This window comes from Ambystoma mexicanum, chromosome 9 (genome assembly GCF_040938575.1).
Source record: "Ambystoma mexicanum isolate Mex_15411 chromosome 9, UKY_AmexF1_1, whole genome shotgun sequence".
NCBI lineage: Eukaryota > Metazoa > Chordata > Amphibia > Caudata > Ambystomatidae > Ambystoma > Ambystoma mexicanum.
Genome location: NC_090931.1, coordinates 954,977,556 through 954,998,535, shown reverse-complemented (window position 1 = coordinate 954,998,535; position 20,980 = coordinate 954,977,556). Strand labels below are relative to the sequence as shown.

Genomic DNA, 20,980 nt, shown 5'->3' with positions numbered 1-20,980 from the left:
AAAATGGGTAAATAGCCAAACAGTTTGCAATTGTTGCTGGGAGTCCAGGGGGCAGGCATTGATATTTTATTTCTATCGCGCTCGTACACAAGTGTTTCAGAGCGTGACAAGGCAAGGGAGGGGAACAGAGGAGAATAAAACAGCGATCTTACTAGGCCCAGTGACATTGAGAACGCGCAAGTGTGAGGGGAAAAGTGCATGGAAGGGGGGAGAAGTGGAAAGTGCGAAGCAGAGGAGAAACAGATAAATAACAATAAATAAATAATAAAGGCAACAAACAGTGGTAGTGCAGCCAGCAATTTGCAAGTGCTACGTTTAAGGCAGCAGACAGGGTAGGTCTGATAAGTGCAGGAAGAAAGATGGTTCTCCTCAAGTTTTAGAGTGGCAGGGCGCTGTTCCAGAGGGAGGCCCCAGCCGAAGACGGAGATCTACCCCCAGCTCGTTTCTTTGATAAACGACTGACCCTGAGGCAGTTGGAGGTAGAGGAGTGAAGAGCTCGAGAGGGGAGGTATTTGCGGAGGAATAGCTGAAGGTATTTTGGACCGAGGCCCCAGAAAGCCTTGTGGACAAGGCAGAGGGTTTTGAATGATAGATGTCCGGTAAAAAGATACCATCCCTGTCCCCTGGGCCCCACTGGTCCTAACACAATGAACATGATTATGTGTATATGCAAGGCGCTGCACATTCATACAGCAATCACTCTATCATTCACATGAGCATCCATCACCATACACTCACTCATAACGCATCCATACACATGTTTAAATAAAAACAATGAACATAAACGTACCTTCTGCATTGGCCTGTGTGTGGGTGCTGCTCCAGCTGCTCTGTCCGTATGTGCGAGGAGGCGCAGGAGCTCCCCCTCGGACATACAGACATGCAGTGCCCCAGCCAGCATTTCCAATGAGCTATGCAATGCTGGCGAAGCAAAACGCCCCAGCACTTGCATGGCTCAGTGAGCATGTGCGGCTGGGGAACTAAACTGAACTGTCAAAGGGAAACAGTGTTTCCCTTTGACAGTTCAGCCAGCCCAGGAGCACTCCATTAGCTGGATAAAGCAGCTGAGGGAGTGCTCACTGTTTCACTGGGCTGGCTCCTTAGCTCCTCCATAATGGGTGAGGGGCCACTATGCAGTTAGTAATGTTGACCATTGTTGCTGAATATATCACAATTTACTTACATTTTAACACAAAGCACCCCTTTGGGTACTATTGAAACAGTGGGCTTCATAACTACTCTGGCGGTAGCTGTGCCGGTAAAACCGGCACGGCTGCCACTGGAGTTGCATCCGGGTCTGGCACCCGCGAATGGGCAATTACTAGGTCATGCCGAGTTAGGCGGACATGATAATTGCCCTTTCGAAGGTGCCGGTAGATCCCCATTCCCATTTGAGCCCCATATGGCTCAAATGGGAAGGGGGAGCTCGGATGCACCGGCACCGTTAATAACGGTGCCGGTGCATCCGACGAGCTGAGGTCAGACCTGGCGGGGGCTGTCAAGCACCCACGAGCACAACTCTTACTATGGCGGAACGGTAGCAACGGTGCCGGTAGCTTACCAGCACCGTTGTTACTGGTCCGCCATAGTAGTAATGAGGCCCAGTCTGTGACTAAAGGAATGAATATCCATTTACAACTGTGGGCCACTTTTTCATTGTTGCCCGAGACAGTTTCATGCTTCAGCCCGCCCATGTGGGCCACCCCTGCCCATTTCTTCCAATCTAAAAAAAAAAAAAAAAAAAAAAAAAAATCTTTTTTCATGCTGAGCTCTCAGGGCCCCCCTGGGATGCACCCGCGGACCCATAGGGGGTCGCGACCCACAGTTTGAATACCACTGCTTTAACCCCATTATCAAGGGCCAGCCAGAGCAGGTGGTATGTTGAGAGTGGAGCAGAAAGTGGGCTACTCTGTGTTGTTGGACCTGTGCATATGTTTTTTAAAATAGTTTCATGCATGGGCTTAAATAACGTCCCCTCGTGTGGTGTGCACTCTTGCAAGGAAACAACCCAGGTAGCAGCCCGTGTCCTGTGGTAATAGGTTATCTAGGAAAAGCAGGTTGCCTAACTTGCGGCTGGACTGTGGGGCAACGGGTCTTGGTATTCAGCAGTGCTCCTCCCTGGCCTTATGGGTAAGGATCCGCACCAGCGGGCCAGCGCATAAACACCAGGGCTAGAAACGCACAGCCACACTCCTTGCTGCAAGGGATCATGATTAGTCTGAGAGCAATTCATGGGCTAGAGTCCCAGGGGTCTGCAACCTGTGGCTCTCCGGATGTTTTGGACTACGATTCCCATGATCCCTCCCCAGGGACCATGCAACCTGAGATGCCTACCCGTCCTGGCTCGATAGGAAGCGTGTTGAATCAAAAGTGGTATAACTGGGAAAAGCTACAATTGAGCTTTGTCCAACTTCGGGCAAGGAACGGAGGAAAGGAGGTAAACACTACGCGCAATGTCGCTGACATTTCTTTTCCTCAAGGCTTCAAATACACATCCTGCCAAACCGAGGTTGAGATTACAGAAAAGAAAATACTTACTCTGGCGAGACAATTATGCAAAAAAGCTTGCTGGGAAGTGACGTAATAAGGAGAGCATCATTTCCATGCCACCAAGAGGCAAAGACGAGAATCTGATGGCAGAAATTGAGACACGCTGCTGTCTAGCCAGCTTATATGTTTTTAGGGTGGCTATCGTAGAAAGTAGGGGCCTGCAGGGTGCAGGTGATAAAGGCCGGGTGCAACAAGCAGACCTACCATTCAGGCCTGCACAAGCGCAGGTAGTAATGTGAGAATGGAAGGTGCCGGGAGCTCCATTGTAACAGGCCGTACTGCATGGAAACCTGTGCTGCAGATCAGGGCCGGCCCTAGGATTTGTGGGGCCAAGTGCGGCAAATTAAATGCGGGCACCTTAATTTGCATTTGATGACATTACAGCAAGTGACATCACAAGATAATGACCACTACACATGTAGGTAGGAGCGAAAACATGGTAAGAAAAACAAATATATATATATAAATAATCTGAGAGGAAAATGTCCAATAACTTCCCTAGCAAAGTATAAAAGGTGCCCACCTTTTAAGGCCAACAGTTTATAATGAAATATTCCAAAGAAAAGAAAATACAAGCTTGAGACGTGCGCTTATATGGCACTTTCATGTGTTCTTGTGGGTAAGCGTCTGGATTGGAAACATGACCACCTGGTGAGAAATTCTAATAGCTAAACACTTGAGCAAGCAAACTTTTTTTTTAATGCTGGCCTCAAAAACACAGAACAGGGGTTTGCGTCCACCCGTTGAAAAAAGTGGGCCAACACTGTCCACCCACATGTATCGACTTGTGCCCCGCAAATCAGTACAGGGCCAGAACCAGAGAAAATATCCCCTCCAGTCTCCAGGATGACAAAAAATGGGGTCATTACGAGTACGGCGGTTGGGGGTTAACGGCACTGGTAAGGATGCCAGTGCCGTTAACCCCCTATCGCCGCATTCCGAGGTCCCTCAGCGTGGTAAATATTCATGGCTCAATTGCAGCAGGTACAATGTGAGGAAAATGTTATAGTAGCTTTGTAAACTAGGAAATAAGTCAAATAGCTAAAACGGTTTGGTGTGATATGGTCAATTGTGCTGGAGGAAGGCACTGATTTTAGGCAGATAACTGCTGGTTTGCATGTGCTTTCAAAATAAAAATGCCCCTTTGCAGTTCTTAACACGTTAAGAACGCCTTGTCCACAACAATGGTCGCTTAAATCGCCATCACTAGTAAATCGCACCCACCTTTAAAGTGATCAGCAGTGCTTACGAGGGCTGCAGCGCCTATTGGGCCGCTGTGAGGGGGCATTTGTCACGCCAGCCTCGCAGTAGGAGGTTGACCCGCGACAAAAGATTAGCTTCCCTGTCATCATGCAGTCTGCAGCACGTGCTGCCTGTGTGCTCAGAGTGCACTGCAGCAAGCACAGGGACTCTGAGTACACCACCCACGCTGCAGCCTGCAATAACTGCTGAACCCATATGCATGCAAATTTGTACATTGCCGAACCCATACCCTCACCCAGAATAATTTGGCTCACACATTGTTTGTCAAATGTTGGCAATAAAAGGCCGTAGGTTTTATTGTACAGATATGGTTATGCAAATAACAATAATCACGTATCATAAGATAATAACAATACTTTTGGGCACCAGGTCTTGGGATTACCCCCTCTGGCCCGTGCCCACCTTCTCATGACCCACGACTTGTTGTGGGCACCGTACAGTGCCCTGTACTTCTTTTCCTTTGTTCTTCTCCCTTATTTGTAGGGTGGGAGGGTTTTGTGGTAAAGAAGCACTGAGTAAACAGTGCACCTCCGGTGTTTTGGTCTCCGTTCAGGGTCCACAAACTGATTGTGTTTTCTCAGAGCAATTGCTCTGTATTTATAAGACCCAGGGGAGCCCTGGGTCTTTGATATGTATAGTAGTGGGGGCTGTTAAGTATCAGCCCCCGGCCGGATAGCCGACTATCTGGCCCCATGGGGGGGCAGGTCTTTGAACCTGATCCCTGCCTGTCTGTTGGTTTCCTTAGGTGCTTAGCACCTTGTTGCACGAAGGAAGGGTGAGGTGATTGCTCACACCTCACCCTTCCTCAGCATTGTGCTGTACAGACTGTGTGTCTCTTCGACTAGTGGGAGAGGAGAGGAGCAGTGGGGAGAAGAGGTTGGGCTGCCCCTCTCCGGGCCTGCTGGTGGTAACAGCAGTTACCCTGGCTCGCTTTGTGAGGCACTGCAGCATTGCCCAGAAAAGGGAGGTCAACGGCACCCTCAGGGCGGGGCCCTAGCAGGCGCACGGCAAGGTGCCGCTTCACATGCACTTCACTGCAGATATCCAGCACGCATGCGATCTCGTGCTCCAATTATCATTGTGAAATGCAACTTACCCAAATACCCGGAAATATAATTAAAATTGTTGCTATAACAAGATGACAATGAAACTATTTAAAATGATTACGTCCATTGCCCAATATTAAAATGAAGGTTTAGATTTTTGCTGCAGGAACATCTCAGGGAATGTGGATGTAAAACCACTGACTGACAGAGGGCCCAGCCATGTGACGCATGTCTTTGCGCCCTCTGTGAATCAAGGGCCTTTTACGATATGCGTGTGTATATATGGAGACTTCTCGAGGAAGAAAGAGAGTGCGTTACATTGGGAACACACTCGGGGGTAGAGGTGAGGTGAAGGGGAGCATACGGAGCTGGGTTGGGTGCGACCACTCTTGCCTTTTCGCTTTTCCATCCCTTAAAGTAAGATGGTAAAAAGGAAGGGCGTTTGATTTTTGTCCTGATTAATTAATCACTAAATTAATATTTTGCATACCAGTTGTTACTAAACTTAAATCCATGATCCACTAAAAATATGAACTTCCGGCATTGCCAGATGGCGTGTGTTTACGTGTCCAGATTAATCCGAGGTAGCTCAGGCGTATGTTTCCTTTCTCACGCTCGCCTGTTAAACGATAATTAGATTTAACAGTACGATGGAAGGTATAAGTGTTGCGTTTTTTGTTTTAACGTGGGGAAAATCTAACCATGTACCCCTGGAAACTGGTGAAGATGCATAAATGACTCCTTTCTGGGCCAAATCCGCAGAAGGCCAGGAGCGTTTTATAAGGGCAAACCGCCATTGGAAAACGCTCTGAGAGTTTAACTCGTCCTTAAAAGTCGGTTGCGCCTATTTTTTTAGACGCATTCATGAAATATCAATATGCATCATTCCGGTTATAGAATTTTGACATAGTACTTCCGCTGGAGAAAAAAAAAGTAAAACGTAGAGTTTGGGCTTGGTCTTGCCGAGAAAAGGTGTTGATTTTGCCGCGAGTGAAAGGTGAGTGGGGCACGCCGACCAGGGCTGAAGCTCGCGAGGGAAAAATGTGTGGGCCGCTCCGCTAGCCGGTACCCGCCGGTGCCGCCTCCTCAGGGCTGATGTGGGGCAGAGAGGGCGCGAGGCTCCTGGCAGGCCTGCGTGAAATACTGTTACAGCTCAGCACACCGAGAGTGGGGCTGCTGATAAGAGCCGTGTCTGTCTGCATATATTGAGCTCTGAACACGGTGCCAGTCACTGTGCCGGGTGCGGGCGTTGCACTCGAGCTGAGTAGCCTGTCAGGGATAGGCATGCCGCTAGTGGCAACTAGATTCATTGTGTTTCTCGTGCACGTGCAGATGCACGGCACATAGAGCCTGCATGGATGTGAGCGAATATGCGGGGAAGTAGAAGTACATTTCGGCTCGTATGTGTGTATGAAGTGGTACGTTGCAGCTCTGGTGTCAAGTCATATGAGGTAGGAGCTCAGGGAACAGGCATCTGATGTAAGCATTAAGCAGCCAATTCGCTATGTGCTTCCTCCTAGCAATCAGCCGGTCCCACTCCCTGGTAGTTTCCTTGAAAATTCAGGGTCTTTTGTTGGCCGCTTGACATTAAGATCTCAGGTTGCTATTACAGTGAGGATTTGGGTTGCAGAACTCTCAGTGCTTTTACAAATTAACCACAACTAGATACTTTCGTCCGAAAAGGGTAACCAGTTACCCAGTTTCTTCTATTCCATCCCGAGAAACATGCAGCGGAACCCCACGTTATGCAAGGCAAAGGCCATGCACACTGTGCAGCGCAGCAGCCGTGATGCCATAGGGTGCCACTTCACCGACACCAGCATGATAGTCTGTACTGGCGGCCGGTTGGAGCCGAGGAAATTCTCACTGTGTAAATTGGGCGTGGGTAGTCTTGCCTGTCTTTGAAGATGAGGAAGGCACCATCCATGACCAATCACATTTGCTCTGCTCCTTGGCTATATTAAGGGCGGCTACTGTTTGAATTAGATCAAACTCAGGAGCAGGCCAAAAATCAAGGAACATCCTACTATGGTTGACCATGCATCATAATTCATCTTTTGCATAATCAAGAACTTATTGATCCAGATGTGTTCACCTTTCCATCAGTGACCGCCCATAGGAAGGCCATTATCAGCGGAGACAGAGACTTAGGAAGACGCGTCTCAGAAGAGGTTCAATACAAGTCATCAACCACATACACAATGAACATGATTTTGGCATTTCCCACTGAACTCACAATCACTTTTGTGCAGGCAGTCAAGAGTATCCGGCGACAAGGGGGCCGGCCATTGAAGTTACTCTCATGCAGATGTTACATATAAAGATAACAAAGTTTGAAGAACAAAGAGAAAAACTCCCATTTTATAGTTCAAATGATATTCCTTACCCACGGCACAGACTTTTCTTTATGTATCCTATATGCATACATTCATGCTCATGATGCTATGAAGATTTTGAATTGTCAATAGATTGTCTTGAAGACAAATCCAATTTCTGTGTATTACAGAAAGCATAATACACACTGCGTTTGTATTTCTCTTCATTATATTTTTAACCGATGACATTTTTCCAATTGCAAATTTTAGGCAGAGAAGTTGTAGAAGCAAGACGAGTGGAAAACGTGGAAGATTTGGCGTTCGACTGGATTTCCAAGAACCTGTATTGGACAGACCCACGATACAGAAGCATTAGCGTTTTGAAGATTGCGGATAAGTCAAGACGCGCGATTGTACAGAATTTAAATAACCCCCGATCGATAGTGGTGCATCCGGTCATTGGGTAAATATAACTCCTCCCTTTCTTGACACACCAAAGCGCTTGTTTTTCTTTTTCTTCTGGGATTACATAGCGGGCATTTATTGCTCAGAGAATTTCTTATGCAGAGTCTGCCATCAGCCCTGTTTTCTCTCTTCTCTCTTGTAAGCTGGTACTGTGTTTGACGGTCTCCTCTTTCAGCCTCTTTTTCACTCGGCGACACTGTATTTGTCTTAAAGTCCCAAGTAAAGAGAAGGATAAGGCAGGTTTTGCTCTGAAAAGGAGATATCACAGTTTCATCTTCAGAACTAAAGTTTATTTTGCACATGTATTTTCATAGAATGCCAGGAGAATCAAGCCGATAAGTCTGCTAATGTTGCGACCAGTTCTTAGCTTACACACCATTAGAGCTTCAGCCGCGAAGCCACCTTAAAGTGGTAATAAAGGAGACTTATTGCTTTATTTTCCATTATTGGGACAGAGTTGTTATGTAAGAATAGCACATGGTGTCTGCCAGGGTTTTGTCATAATAATGTCCTCGAGCAAAGGGGTTTCATGTATTTTATGAAATTAGATCAATGGTTCCCAGACCTACCAATGCTTCGGAATTACCGAGCAAGGTTAGATACACTTGCATCTTCTGGCCCAGCAGCGACTTGCATGATTATTATATGACCTTCGTCCTCCCAGATCTGAACATAGCAACGTGGCAACAACCGTCATCAAGTCGAAGTCTTGATGATGGTAGTTGCCACAGAATGGCATTTTTTTCGAAAAATGTCTTAGGAGTGTGTGACGTAGCGTTGCATTTGTGCAGAGCAATGGTGCACAGCCGTTTGCTCCATGGGAAACATTTACCCAGTGTAGGGAACATCTTTAAATTAAGGCATTTTAAATGAGAAGGGCGATCGCATCTTTCCAGGTCATGCTATCAGCCGTGGAAGATATGTAAACTGGGCCTTGTACATTGGTGGAATTACATTGGTGGGCTCCCAACATCTGTTATCATATGTAAACATCATCTCGTTTCTGGTCTGGCAGTAAGACAAATGAATGTGGAAAAATGCAAACCGGTGCAAGGTGGAGGGGCTGCTGTACAGAGCTCTCCTTGATAGAGAACGGCTTTTCAAAATCAACACTTATCCTTGTGACTTAGAACACATAATAACAAATGTAAACATCTATTTATTGATTGTGTTTTGTGTTTCTTTAACCAATTGACTAATCAAAATAAAACAAGAAAGAGAAAAAACATTTAAGGCTATGTACAACAAAGCAACAATACATAACATACAAAGAATCCAACACATGTGTTGCCTAGATTTTTCGTTAGCACACAGTCTGTTCAACTCATATGACACTTCTGTCTAATGCTTCAGACTAGGAGCTCAGCGATTCCAAGTATGGATCGCTACTTGTCTAGGCTGATTGGTGATTAAAGCAAGTGGCAGGTTATGCATTGTACATTGGTGGCCTTACAAACAATACCGAGAATGATACTCCAGTGTGAAAATCCAATTGATAAAGGCTCTCTCTAGCTTCAGCAATTTGAAGAATTCAAAAAGGACCCTAAGCAAGAAACACATTTCTATGATGAAGTCTAGACAAGCTTTCAAACAGAGTTTGGATGAACAAAATACAGAGAATTACCATAGTCAGTTTTGAAATGATCATGCTTGCCATGATGGGTCAAACCTATCTTGGCTAATAATGAGGTAGCAGCAACCAAGTGCCTTCACTTTGCGCTGTTCTGGGGTAATCCTGGAATGGCCGATCTTGGGCACCTCCTCCAGACTTTAAATATAGTCATCAGAAATATATCTGGTTCCCCACTTGCAAAGGACAGGTCTTCAAAACTCCTTCTTGAGCGGACTTACCTAAGACGTGCAGAAAGATTTTCCTACCAGCATCCACATAGAAATGTTCACTCTCCACAGAGGATAAAGAGAGCGAGAAGAGGATCAAGATACAGGATGAAGAAGGCTGTAGAAATGTCTGTAGAGTAACAGTGAAAATGACTGTGCGAGAAAAAAAAGGATTGACTGTTATCAGCTCTGCGTTGAACAGTATAGAAGCAAACCAAGCCAGATTAAGCTCCAATGCGCCACCATCAAGATCTTGTTATCCAGAAGGATTAAGTAGTTGATTGTGCTGAAAAGTATCGAGGGGTACAACTTTACTAACACCTCAATATAGCCCTTATCGCCATAAGATGTGTGTCTAGTTAACAGTACTGCCGCAATAGGGGAGTGGTCTGGCAGGCTTCGAGAAGGTTCCAACTGCATGAGCTCTGTGCAGCACCAGGAGATCCTGACCTGCTCCACCCATTCCATGAGGATCTGCAGGTTGGGATGCCGCAATTTGGGAGAGCAGGTGACCTCACCTAGCGGTCATCTTCTTATAGCTGGGAAAATCCTGGCTCAAGTAGTTAGCTGATGATCCTGAACCGTACTTTCCTCTAGTACAAATCCAGTTTAGTAATCAATATCTCAGTGGCACAATTAGTTCCAGCAAGCAGCTGTGAAATGGCTGGATGCGGGCTTCGACCAAAGGCTAGACAAAGAGGAACTTGGCGTAACAAAGGGGTCAGCCTTCTCCTCTGCCGGAGGAGAGGAGGATGGAAAGAGACGGATGCACTGGCAGTACGGGGAAGTGAGGGGTCAATATCCTGACAGGAGTGAAGTCTGTGAGTTGTTCCTGGGGACATATCACCTACTCGTCCCTGAGGTAAGTTCAGATGGGAAGCTCATAACTGGAGAGGACACAGAGATTGTGACTTGACACTTCTGGGATAGTCGTGCAGAGAAACACCATTGTATGTATGAACTGTATGTAGGGAGAGCTCTTTGGCGCCCATGAAGTGAGATGGTGTGGTGCCCTCGGAATGTGTGATGCAGAACCTTTGTAAAAAAAATACCTAAGAAATATACACAAACAAGAACTAAGAAGCAGCAACATGGCAAATACACAGGAGGATGGACATTCAGTGGATTCAGACATGAAGATGCAAGGGCATCTCTGGCACTACTAGAGGTGCTCCATAAGATGGAGGCCAGAACATGCAGCCTGTAACATCAAATGTTACCCTGCGCGGGTTACATTGATTTTCAAAAGAGCCACCCAGTTTCAGAAGCCATGTGTTGAGGATTTGACCTCAGTAAAGGTTATCCTCCAGAGCAAAGGTCAGCATCAGGTGATCCTGAGGCTAAAAATGTAGATCAACTTCAAACAGAGGAGGATCCTGTTGTTGCCTGATTTTTTAGTAGAGACGATAGAGAGCAGAAGGAGCTGCGGGAACTGCGTACAAAGCTGGTCTAGGCGTGGCAGCAGTCTAATCTGGGGGGTAGTGCTAGGTGGGAAAAAATATTCAGTTTGTCCTGGCCATGGACTTTGTGGTAAAGGCCAGGAGGGGACCCATCAAACGGTTGGGGTAGTTTTACTCAGTATTGGGGTTTCCTCTGCATGGTTTGTTATAGGTTTGTACCCTAGGAGGTGCTCATCCCCCTATGGGTAACTGGGAGAACTGCATATCTCCTTTAAGTCTTAGGAAGTTCCTGCACACGGTTTCGTCAATGGAGGCAAAGTTATGGAGGGAATCCAAAATGTGTGAAATTGGGATGGACTTCAAAGGGAAAATAATTTTTCTTGTTGCTACAGCCCGAACCGTTGGATGGATTTGTATCAAACTGGCTCGAGGAATGGTGGCCTGATCCCAAAGTGTGCTTTTGCAAATTTGGTGTTAATCTGTCCAGTGGATGTTTTAAAAATGAGGAAAGAATGCGCTGAAAAGAAATTAATGATATCTCTGTCCCGTCTGCAAACTGACTTCCTGAGTCAGTGACTGCGGATGCTTTGTGACCAACCATAGAGCCTTGTTACATCTGTGGACACTGGGCGAGAGCGCCAATTGGTCAACCAGGAAATGTGTGCTGCGACAAAATATTTCCAATGGCGGCAAGTTGGTTCGTGATCCATACAGTACATCAGTGGACACTGCAGTAGAAAAATGTGTCAAAACACACATTTACACTTGTGTTGCTCATGGGGGGGGGTTCTGGGTGGGTAGAGAGGCACTGTATATACGATTTATTGGGTAAAAAATACCATTTTGTTTTGTGTGTTGTTCGCAGTCTCGGTTTTATGATCACGGACACCGGAATCCGTTCATGGGGCTGTTTTGCTGTCTGCAGATAAATATGCGTTAACTATGGTGGTAGTCTGAGGCCACGTGTCTGGTGATGTATTTAATGTACATTGATTGTATACCTGTTGGGGTGGATTTTATTATATTACAGACTAGCAAAAAGTACCCGTACTCCGCATGGGTTCTGTAGACAGACATGACGACAGTCTCATCAATTGTTGAAAATAAATGATTCAGTAGGTCACTGTTACGAGTCGCTTATCGCTTGATGTGCCTTTTACTCTGCAGCAAAGTGCACTGAGAATGCGCATGTGTGGCTGGCTGACATACCGCGGAGCCGGCGTGGAGAGGAGGCAAGAGTTGGTGTGCTGCAGCATACTGGGACCTTCTGTGCGCTCTCCCCACCTGTCGCCTCACCCTGGCGCAGTGCAGTGCGTTGTGGTGCAAATATCATGGAAACAGTGCATCCTAGGACCCTGAAAGGTGGTTTTTGAGGTCCGATATGAAACTTCGAGTTCTGTTCCTCATGTCGAGACGCTTAAAATGAGCCCTGTCCAGTCCTTCTATAACCACATTTATGTTTTGCCGATTCCAGGCAACCGTCTCATGTGTGAAGGTGCTGAAAGGGGTGGGGTGTCCAAATGTCATGTAGCCAGTAATGTCCAGAGGGTCCTAACAGGTAACTATGCAAAATGTGGTGCAAAGTGGTGGAGCGGTGTGGAATTGTATAAGTAACAAACAGATTTTCTGCTTCATATATAGATATGGAAAAAGGGAGTGCAGGCCCAGTTTTATTAAGGGGGTGCACAGTTGCCTTGTGGCATGGCCAGTTGGCAGATTGTTTGCGGCATGGGAAGGGAGTGCAAAGTTTGCCTGTGACCAATCTGGTTAGTGTCCTGATTAAATTGGCCACGTCCCGAACAATCTAGCACAATCCATGACCATGAGAGATCACATATGGGATTGAAGTTGGCAGTGGGCCTTAGCTGCATGAAGGGCCAATGTCTACGAGATGGTTATTGGGGTCTGCAAAACGGATGAAGACCATGCCTCATAGATTTTGGCATTTGGCCCGGGCTGCATGCTGCAAACAGTGGTGAATGGTCTAATTATTGGGATAAAATGGATAGTGGAGCAGGGTAGGTGAAATTGACAATCTGGTCACTAGTCATGACGATGAAGGACCATATGTCGGATTCAAGTCGGCTTTGGGTGTGGGCCTGTTGCAAAGGCCAGGGTATACGCTGAGATGCTTACTGGTTTATGGAACATGTCTGAAGGCTATGCCCTAGGGTTTGTGGATACTTCTAATGGTCACATGCCATAGACAATGGTGAAAGGTCCCTGTGGATATAGTTGGTCCTGGGTCTGGCCAGTGGAACGGGAAATGTGTATTTTGAATTGTTTAGTGGATTCTGCAACACTGCTGAAAACTATGCCACAGGGATTGTGGAGAATGGACATGGGTGCAAGAAATGGAGAGTGGTGAATGGTTCAATGATGGGGGTGTAGTGATTAGCGAAGGAGGCTGAAGGTTAGGCCAATTGGATATGTATGGCTGTTTGGTAGGGCTGTACTTATTTATTTATTTAAATTAAATTTATTGATTTTTAAACAGGGACATTATGGATATTGGTACACTCATAACAAAGTAACATGGCAATCAAAGAAAGAAAGCGAGAGGTGGGATGGAGGGAGGGGGTGGGGGAAAAAGAGAAGGGGAAAGGGAAAGAAGGTTTAAGGAAGTGATGAAATTGCGTTACATGTTTCTTGATGCCAAAAATCCCCGCTTTGATCCCCGCCCTCCTCCCCCCACCCACCAACCCTGACGGATACGGTAAACAGTAATATCGAGTAAAGACTGCGAGAGGTGTTCGTATATACATTCAGATGCTGAGACATTGGGATATTAGGTGACAACAGAGGACTCAGTTGTGGTTTGATGTTTGTTCGAAACAATGGCTTTCAGACATGTTCTATATCACACTTGGTTTTACGACATGTACTTATCTCGAAATGCAGACCACTCAGAGTCAATGGAGGTGCGGTCTCCGTGAATTGCTGCCGTTAGTCTGTCCATGTTGAAAATGTTACGGGAGATATTGACCCACTCCGCTTTCGTTGGTAGGCTTGCTCTTTTGCACACGGTTGTGAGGCATGCCCTTGCTGCTAAGAGGACGACATGGGTCATTTTGGGTAGACTAATCAGTGCTTCATCTGTCTCCTCCAAGCCAAATAGAATCAGGAGTGGTCGCTTCTCCCTTTCTTCCTCTTCGAGGTCTTTATCCAGCTGAGGACTTCATCCCAATATGCTTGAACCGCTCTACACCCCCACCACATATGCCAATAATTTGCCTTCTGCCCGCAACCCCTCCAGCAGAGAGGGCTCACATCCTGAAACATTCTAGCTAATCTGAGTGGGTCATAATGCCATCTGTATAGTAGCTTAATGCCGTGCATTTTATACTGACATGAGACTGATGTTTTCGCTGTTCTCCTACATATCTTTAGCCATAACTTAGGGGAGAGTTGTCTCCCAAGATCAGCTTCCCAGTTGTGCTTTAGTGCGGTTGAGGGGGTTATATTAACTTCAACTAGTGCCGTATACATTGCGCTTATAAGGCCCTTTGACCCTACGCGGGTATCCAGAATGGTCTCGAACGGAGTAAGATCTTTCTGCAGAGCTTCCTTCCATACCTTCCGTGTCATGACTCCTTTGAGCCTTAAATAATGGAACACTGAAAGTGGTCCTATTCCTAGAGCTTCCTCCAACTCCTGAATGGTGATAAATGTGTTATTTTGCCACAATTGCCCCGCCCTTTCAAGGCCTGCATCGTACCAAGAATCATAGCTGCCTGGATCCGGGATATCGTCCCTAATCCCCGGAGACCATAGGTGTGTCAGGGGGGAGGGCCAAGTAGTAATCCCTTTCATCCCTTTGTTTGGCCTCCATATGGCCCATATGGTCCCGAGGATGGGGTGGTTTTTAACTCTGTTAAGTAATTGGGGCCCCGGTACCCATAACCATTCTCCTATGATGAAGGGTCGTATGTGATAGTTGTCTAGTCCTATCCATTGGGGTTCTTTTTGCTGCCTGACGTGCGGGATCAGTACCCTTAGCTGGGCTGCTCTATAATAGAGCTCAACATCTGGGAGGCCTACCCCACCGTTGTCTTTTCTAAGATGGAGTAGGGCAGCGGGAACTCTTGGTTTTTTGTTTTGCCATAGGAAAGTGTGGAGAGTCTTTGTTACATTTGTGAAGAATTCCTTTGGCATTTGGATAGGGAGCATTTGAAACAAATATAGCAACTTTGGCAGGATGACAATTTTGATTGTGTTCAAGCATCCCATCCATGAGATGGTGAGCCTTGTCCACCTTTCTATATCCTTTTGAATTGTATGCAGTATCGGAGGAAAGTTGGCCACGAATAAGTCTTGCAGGTCTCGGGTCACATTGATACCCAAGTAGCGCAGAGTGGTGAGGCTGACCCTCATCCCCAGAAATGTAAATCGCTCCACTTCTGCGTCTTTAGTCTTGTCAAGTGGAAGGAGGACTGATTTCCCTGTGTTGATCCTTAGACCAGCCAATTGGCCATATTCCTCAATTATTTCCATAGCTGCCGGTATGGAGCTTAGGGGGTTGGTTGTATGCAGAAGGATGTCATCAGCATATAGGCCTAATTTGTATTCTTGGTCCCCTACTACAATTCCCTCCACCCTCTCGTCAAGTCTCAGCCTTTGTGCCAGCGGTTCAAGGGACAATACAAATAGTATGGCTGATAGAGGGCAGCCTTGTCTGGTTTCCCTTTCCAATGGAAACCACCTCGAATAGCCTCCGTTTACAGCCACCGATGTTTTGGGGGATGTATAAATTGCCTTGATGGCGCGGCGGAGTTTGGGGCAGAGACCTATCCAGATCAGAACTTTCTCTAAGAACTCCCAATCAACTCTATCAAACGCCTTTTCGGCATCTAATGATAGGAGTGTAGGATCATCTTGCCTTCCCTGTGCCTCATGTATTAGGTGTAAAGTCTTCCTCATAGTGTCTGCGACCTGTCTACCCATCACGAAGCCGACTTGGTCCGCATGTATTAACCTCGGTAGGTATGATTCCAATCTGGCCGCGATAACCCTAGCGTAGATTTTAGCGTCTATATTCAAGAGTGATATTGGGCGGTATGACCCACAGTGTTTTGGGTTTCTGCCCTCTTTCGGAATGACCATTAGAAGGGCTTGGGTGAATGTTGGGGGTGCTTGGCCAGTCTCAAAGATGTCATTAAATAGGGCCGCCAGGAAGGGAGTGAGGAAAGCAGAGAACGCCTTATAGAAGCCAGGGGTGAATCCGTCATCTCCCGGTGCCTTCCCTACCTTAAGACGTTTGATGGCATCTGAGACTTCTTCCTCGGTGACTGGTGCATCGAGGACCTCAGCCTCTGAGTGCGAGAGTGTCGGGAGTCTGATTTCCCTGAGATAAGTATCTACGCTCTCTGGTGGGGGGGGGGTCACTGGTATATATTCCTCATAAAAGAAGGCGAAGGCCTCTTGTATTCCTTCTGGGGAAGATTCTATTGTTTCAGTTAAAGTGCGATTTGTCCTTTCTATCATGTTTACCCATCTTTCCGCCCACTGCGCCCTAAGCCGTGCCGCAAGGAGGGCATCAACTTTGTCACCTTTTTCGTAGTACTTTTGTTTCATATATTGTAAAGTCTGGGTAACCTTGCCTATCTCTAGGGCTTTCAGCTCCTCTCTAAGTTCCTTGGCTTCAGCAAGATATATGGATCGACTACGTGGGGATGACTGCGCCAGGCTCTCCGCTGTGTTCAATTTTTCTCTGATGTTGGTCTCTATTAGAGTGTGCTCTCTTTTCTTGCTGGCCCCTTCTCTAATGAGGATCCCGCGCCACGTGGCTTTAGCTGCTTCCCACACATATGTTTTTGCAACCTGTCCATTATCGTTAGTTATGAAAAATTGTTTGATTTAATTTTCTAGTTCCTCCCTAAAGACTACATCAGACCACAGTGATTCATTGCATTTCCACTTTGAGTTGCGTGGGACAAGATCGTCCCAGTTTAGGTCCACCACGACCATGTCGTGATCCGACCATGCAATAGGGTGTATGTCTGCCATCTGGAGTATCTTCATTAGGGCTTCAGAGAGGAATACATAATCTATTCTAGTGAGCGTGTCATGGAGGAGAGAGCGGAAGGTGAATCCATTGTCTGTTGGATGTAGGTGGCGCCAGCTATCCGGAAGGCCGTACAGGGCAAGGGTTGTACTGATGTGTGCAGTTGCATTCACCTGGGCGGGGTGGGAGGTGTCACATGATGTTTGCCTGTCCAAGATGCAATCCATCCAAATATTAAAGTCCCCCCAAGGATTGTGTGCCCTTGTGCTTTGTGAAACAACCATTCAGTCGTCTTAAGGAGGAATCTCTTCTGGCCCTGGTTAGGTGCATAAATTGTAGCCAGGGTTACCACAGAATTCTTTATGGATCCTACTACTATTAGGGCTCTGCCCTCAGTGTCGGACCAGGAGTTGAGGATCTTCATGTGGAGGGTCTTTCGGATCAGAATCCCAACCCCAGCTCTTTTCAGAACCCCTGAACTCCAGAAGGTATGTCCCACCTGACCGCTGGGGATCTTTCTCTCATCCCCCTTCTGATATTTCGTTTCCTGCAAGAACATGATATCTATGTTGGTTCTCTTAAATTCTCTCGCCACTAAGGAGTGTTTTGTGGGGGAATTCATGCCTTTGACATTGAGTGTACGTAGTACGTAATGTATGTAGTTTATAGCCCTTAAGTGTCGTCGCCATTGCTGGTTTCCTGTAAAAGGAAACCCAATAACTGCCTCTGTCTCCCTAACGCAGCGTCTGGTTCGAGTCGCGTGTCTAATGTTGTACATGAGCGCCAAAACCAAAACGGTTCCGGTGGGTCCGTTTCATATTCCGGGTGCTCAGCAGACTGAAAATTCCTGGGTATTCCCATTTCCTTTCCCCTCGCATACTGTTCCGTCCCTTTTTTCCCCTTGGGTTGTGCATTATCACCCACCCCACCCCCCAAACCACACAGCGTCTGACTCAGCTGGGTTATGTTCACCCAGCTGTCTTCGGACCACCAGCAGGAGCCGTACAGCGAACGGTCCCATTTATAAAGTGTTTCCACGTAACAATGAGCCCCCAACTTGCCCCCTATAATACAAACATTTGCTAACACGTTGGAACATTTTGCCATTTTACAACACATTCCCATTTCACAAGTCTCTCTCTTACCCAGGTGGCTCAAAAACTCTCACTCCCCCCCCCGTCCCAAGTGTCCACCAGAGCGCATTAAACTCCCATCACATGAGCAAAGCCTTACATATATCCATTTGGTGGGTGGTATGACCACCGTGGTATGGGCGGGGTAAGGGGGGTTGTGAGTCTCACCTTCATTCGTGAAAATCAGTTATGGTAGGAGGTTAGGCACCTCCCATCATCCTTCAGCTGCTCGGCGTCCATTGGACTATCACGTACCGGGCGTAAACCAAATCAAATCTAATATTTCCCCTTTACCCTTGATACTTTAACTCAGTGGGATCGCACGCCAATCTGCAGCAGGTGGCTGATGTTTGCGATTTTCGTCTGCCGCCGGTCAACCTCGTTTCATCCTCGAGTTCAGATAGTACAGTCTGATGTAGACGATCGGACCTAGAAGAGGTTCAATGTTCCATATCCGGGGAGGCATTTATTCTTCTTTATTTCCTGGATCCTTGCATTTTTCTACGACGGGGACCTCTTGTATGCCATTCTCCATTCTCGTCCTTCTGTTTGGTCGCGGCTGATCCCGTAGCCTGGGCCCCCAGCAGGTCCGTAATACAGTTAGCGATATCTCTTTCAGAGATCAGTTTCATTTTAGCGCCCTCCCATTCGAATGCGAGGGAGAATGGATATCCCCATCTGTAACGTATCCCCTTTTCGTTGAGGAGTTTAGTGATTGGCAGACACCTTTTTCTTAAGGCCAATGTAAGGGAAGATAGATCTTGAAAAATAATGATATTTGCTTCTCCTATTGCAATCTGTGGCCTCAGTCTCGCTCTTTCCAGGATCCGGGCTCGGTCCGCGTAATTATGGAATCGGGCCAATAACGATCTCGGGCCACCTGGTTTGCCGCCAGCCCTATGAATCCGATCAATTTTTGGCTCATCTAACGTGTCGTCTTTGAACAATTGTTTTAGAATGTCATGTAAGGTTTTTTTAAGATGGGACTCAGTCTCCCCTTCCGATTCGGGAATGCCAAAAATCTGAACGTTGTTGCGGCGTTCTCTATTTTCCAGGTCATCAACCTTGAGGTGGATCTCTTCTTCCTTGTTTTCAACTTCCGCGAGGCGCTGTTCTATTTGCATCTCAAGCGTACTCAAGGAGGTTTGTTTGTGTTCGACTTCCTCAAGTCTATCCTCCATTTTATCCATTCTATTCGTGATCTTATCAATTCTGTTTCCAATATCCGCTCTCATACTTCTCATTTCCGTGAGCAGATCAGCGATGTCCGCTTTGGTCGAAGCCACCTCGGATCCTTTTGAGGCCATGACCATATACCCAGATAACGGGGATGTGTCCGGGGCTTGGTGGAACTGATATCTCGCTAGTTTTTCCTTAGCGTTCATAAAGGAGGAGGTTGGTTAATGAGACATATATATATATATATATGCATAGGTGTGAAGAACAGGCAGCAGTCGGCTTTATTAATAAGTACTCTCTTTGGCTGGACTTATTTTGTGGACACTACTAGCTCAGACTAGTGTACCCTGTAGTCTAGTTTCAGAGCAATGCAGCGTGGGCGTAAGTCTGACAGACAAGGAGACTTCAGAATGATTCCAGGAGCTCACCAGGAGGTGTTGTGAGCTGTTGTCGCGCCTTATCCTATTGTTTATGCGGTCCCGTGGCCCGAGTTGGGGATCACCACCACTGCGAGAGTTAATAGATGTAAGCACTTTGGGCTGTGGGGAACAAATCATGTCTGAGTGGGCACACGCCCCAGGATTTGGGGGCCCCAACCCTCAGACCTCTAAATAGCCTACAGATCGTTGCCAGCTGGACAAGGGGCGGTTCGACGTGGGCATGGCACCCTATATTCCTGGAACATATGTAGAAAGCTTCCTGCCCGATTGTCCATCCGATCTTGTCAGGGGCCTATCCACATAGTGAATGGTTAGCCCCTCAAGTGTGCATTATAGGGACCAATGTCTGGACCTCAATGGAATATGATCACCTGGGGGCTCTCCATGCGTTTCCGCTCATAGGTTCGCACCCTGCGGGGTTTCTGCTTGCTTGCGTGTGAAATTTACTTTAGCCCATGTAAAGGCGGGATACCCCCGTACTGATATGCCGTAATGTTCCCGTTGCACGGGTGAGTTTACTGATGAGGGAGACGCACGCCAGCATGCCGGAATGGGCGCAGAGAGGGATGGTGGGTAGCATGCCCCGATCGTATTCCCAGGACAGCACACTTCCCCCTCAGGCTCGTCCGCGGTCACTCGGGGGGAGGGGCGTGCGCTCTCTGGGTCCGCGGGCCGGAGCTCAGGACGTTTCACCACTTGCGTTCCCAATGGAAAAGGCTGGGTACCTGTGATCTTGAGAATGGCACTCGGGGAGTGGGGCGGTGAAGGCCTCCGCTGTATTTCCTTTAGCGGCGGCCAGAGCGCCACGTCGCATCTGGGCCTTGCGCTCAGTCGGGCCGCGGGCGTGAGAACGCCGCTCCGGTAGGGGTGCACAATCAGGCTGCCTTCTCTGTCCGCTGTGTCCTCAATTCATTGTATATATGTTGATAGCGTTGCAACTCGGGGCTTGTTCGAGCTTCGTCCTGGCTGCACTCGGCCTGCAGGTTGCTTTCACTTTCCGTTGCCGCCAGCCACGCTGTGTTCGTGGTACGCCTTAACAGCCTCGTAAATCAACAATCCTCGTCCGATTTTCTCCGCTTTTTTTCCACAGTGTGGGGGTTGTGTTCCGACGCCTCCACCAACCGATGGTTCTAGGGTAGGGGGTACCGAAGTGGGGGCTCAGACCATTTCAGGGACCGTTGGGCGAGGAGCTCACACGGAGGTGGATATCATCCGTGCACCCCCTGGTGGCCGACCAGGGCTGTACTTATTGAAATAGAAAGTGTTTAGTGAAGTCTATTATCATATAATGTGGGTCAATGAATTGTGGGTTTGGGGTGTAACTTGGTCATGTTGGTGGTGTGGGT

General features: G+C 47.3%; 1 protein-coding gene across 2 annotated transcripts in view; it reads left to right on the top strand.

Annotated features, from left to right (window-relative positions):
- LRP2 (LDL receptor related protein 2) overlaps nt 1–20,980 on the top strand; it is a 516,831-nt gene that overhangs the window by 166,308 nt on the left and 329,543 nt on the right. For both annotated transcript variants that reach the window (XM_069616158.1, XM_069616157.1), the window contains exon 17: nt 7,445–7,637. In XM_069616158.1, the coding sequence (XP_069472259.1) occupies nt 7,445–7,637 (193 nt within the window). The remainder of the gene's footprint in view (nt 1–7,444; nt 7,638–20,980) is intronic.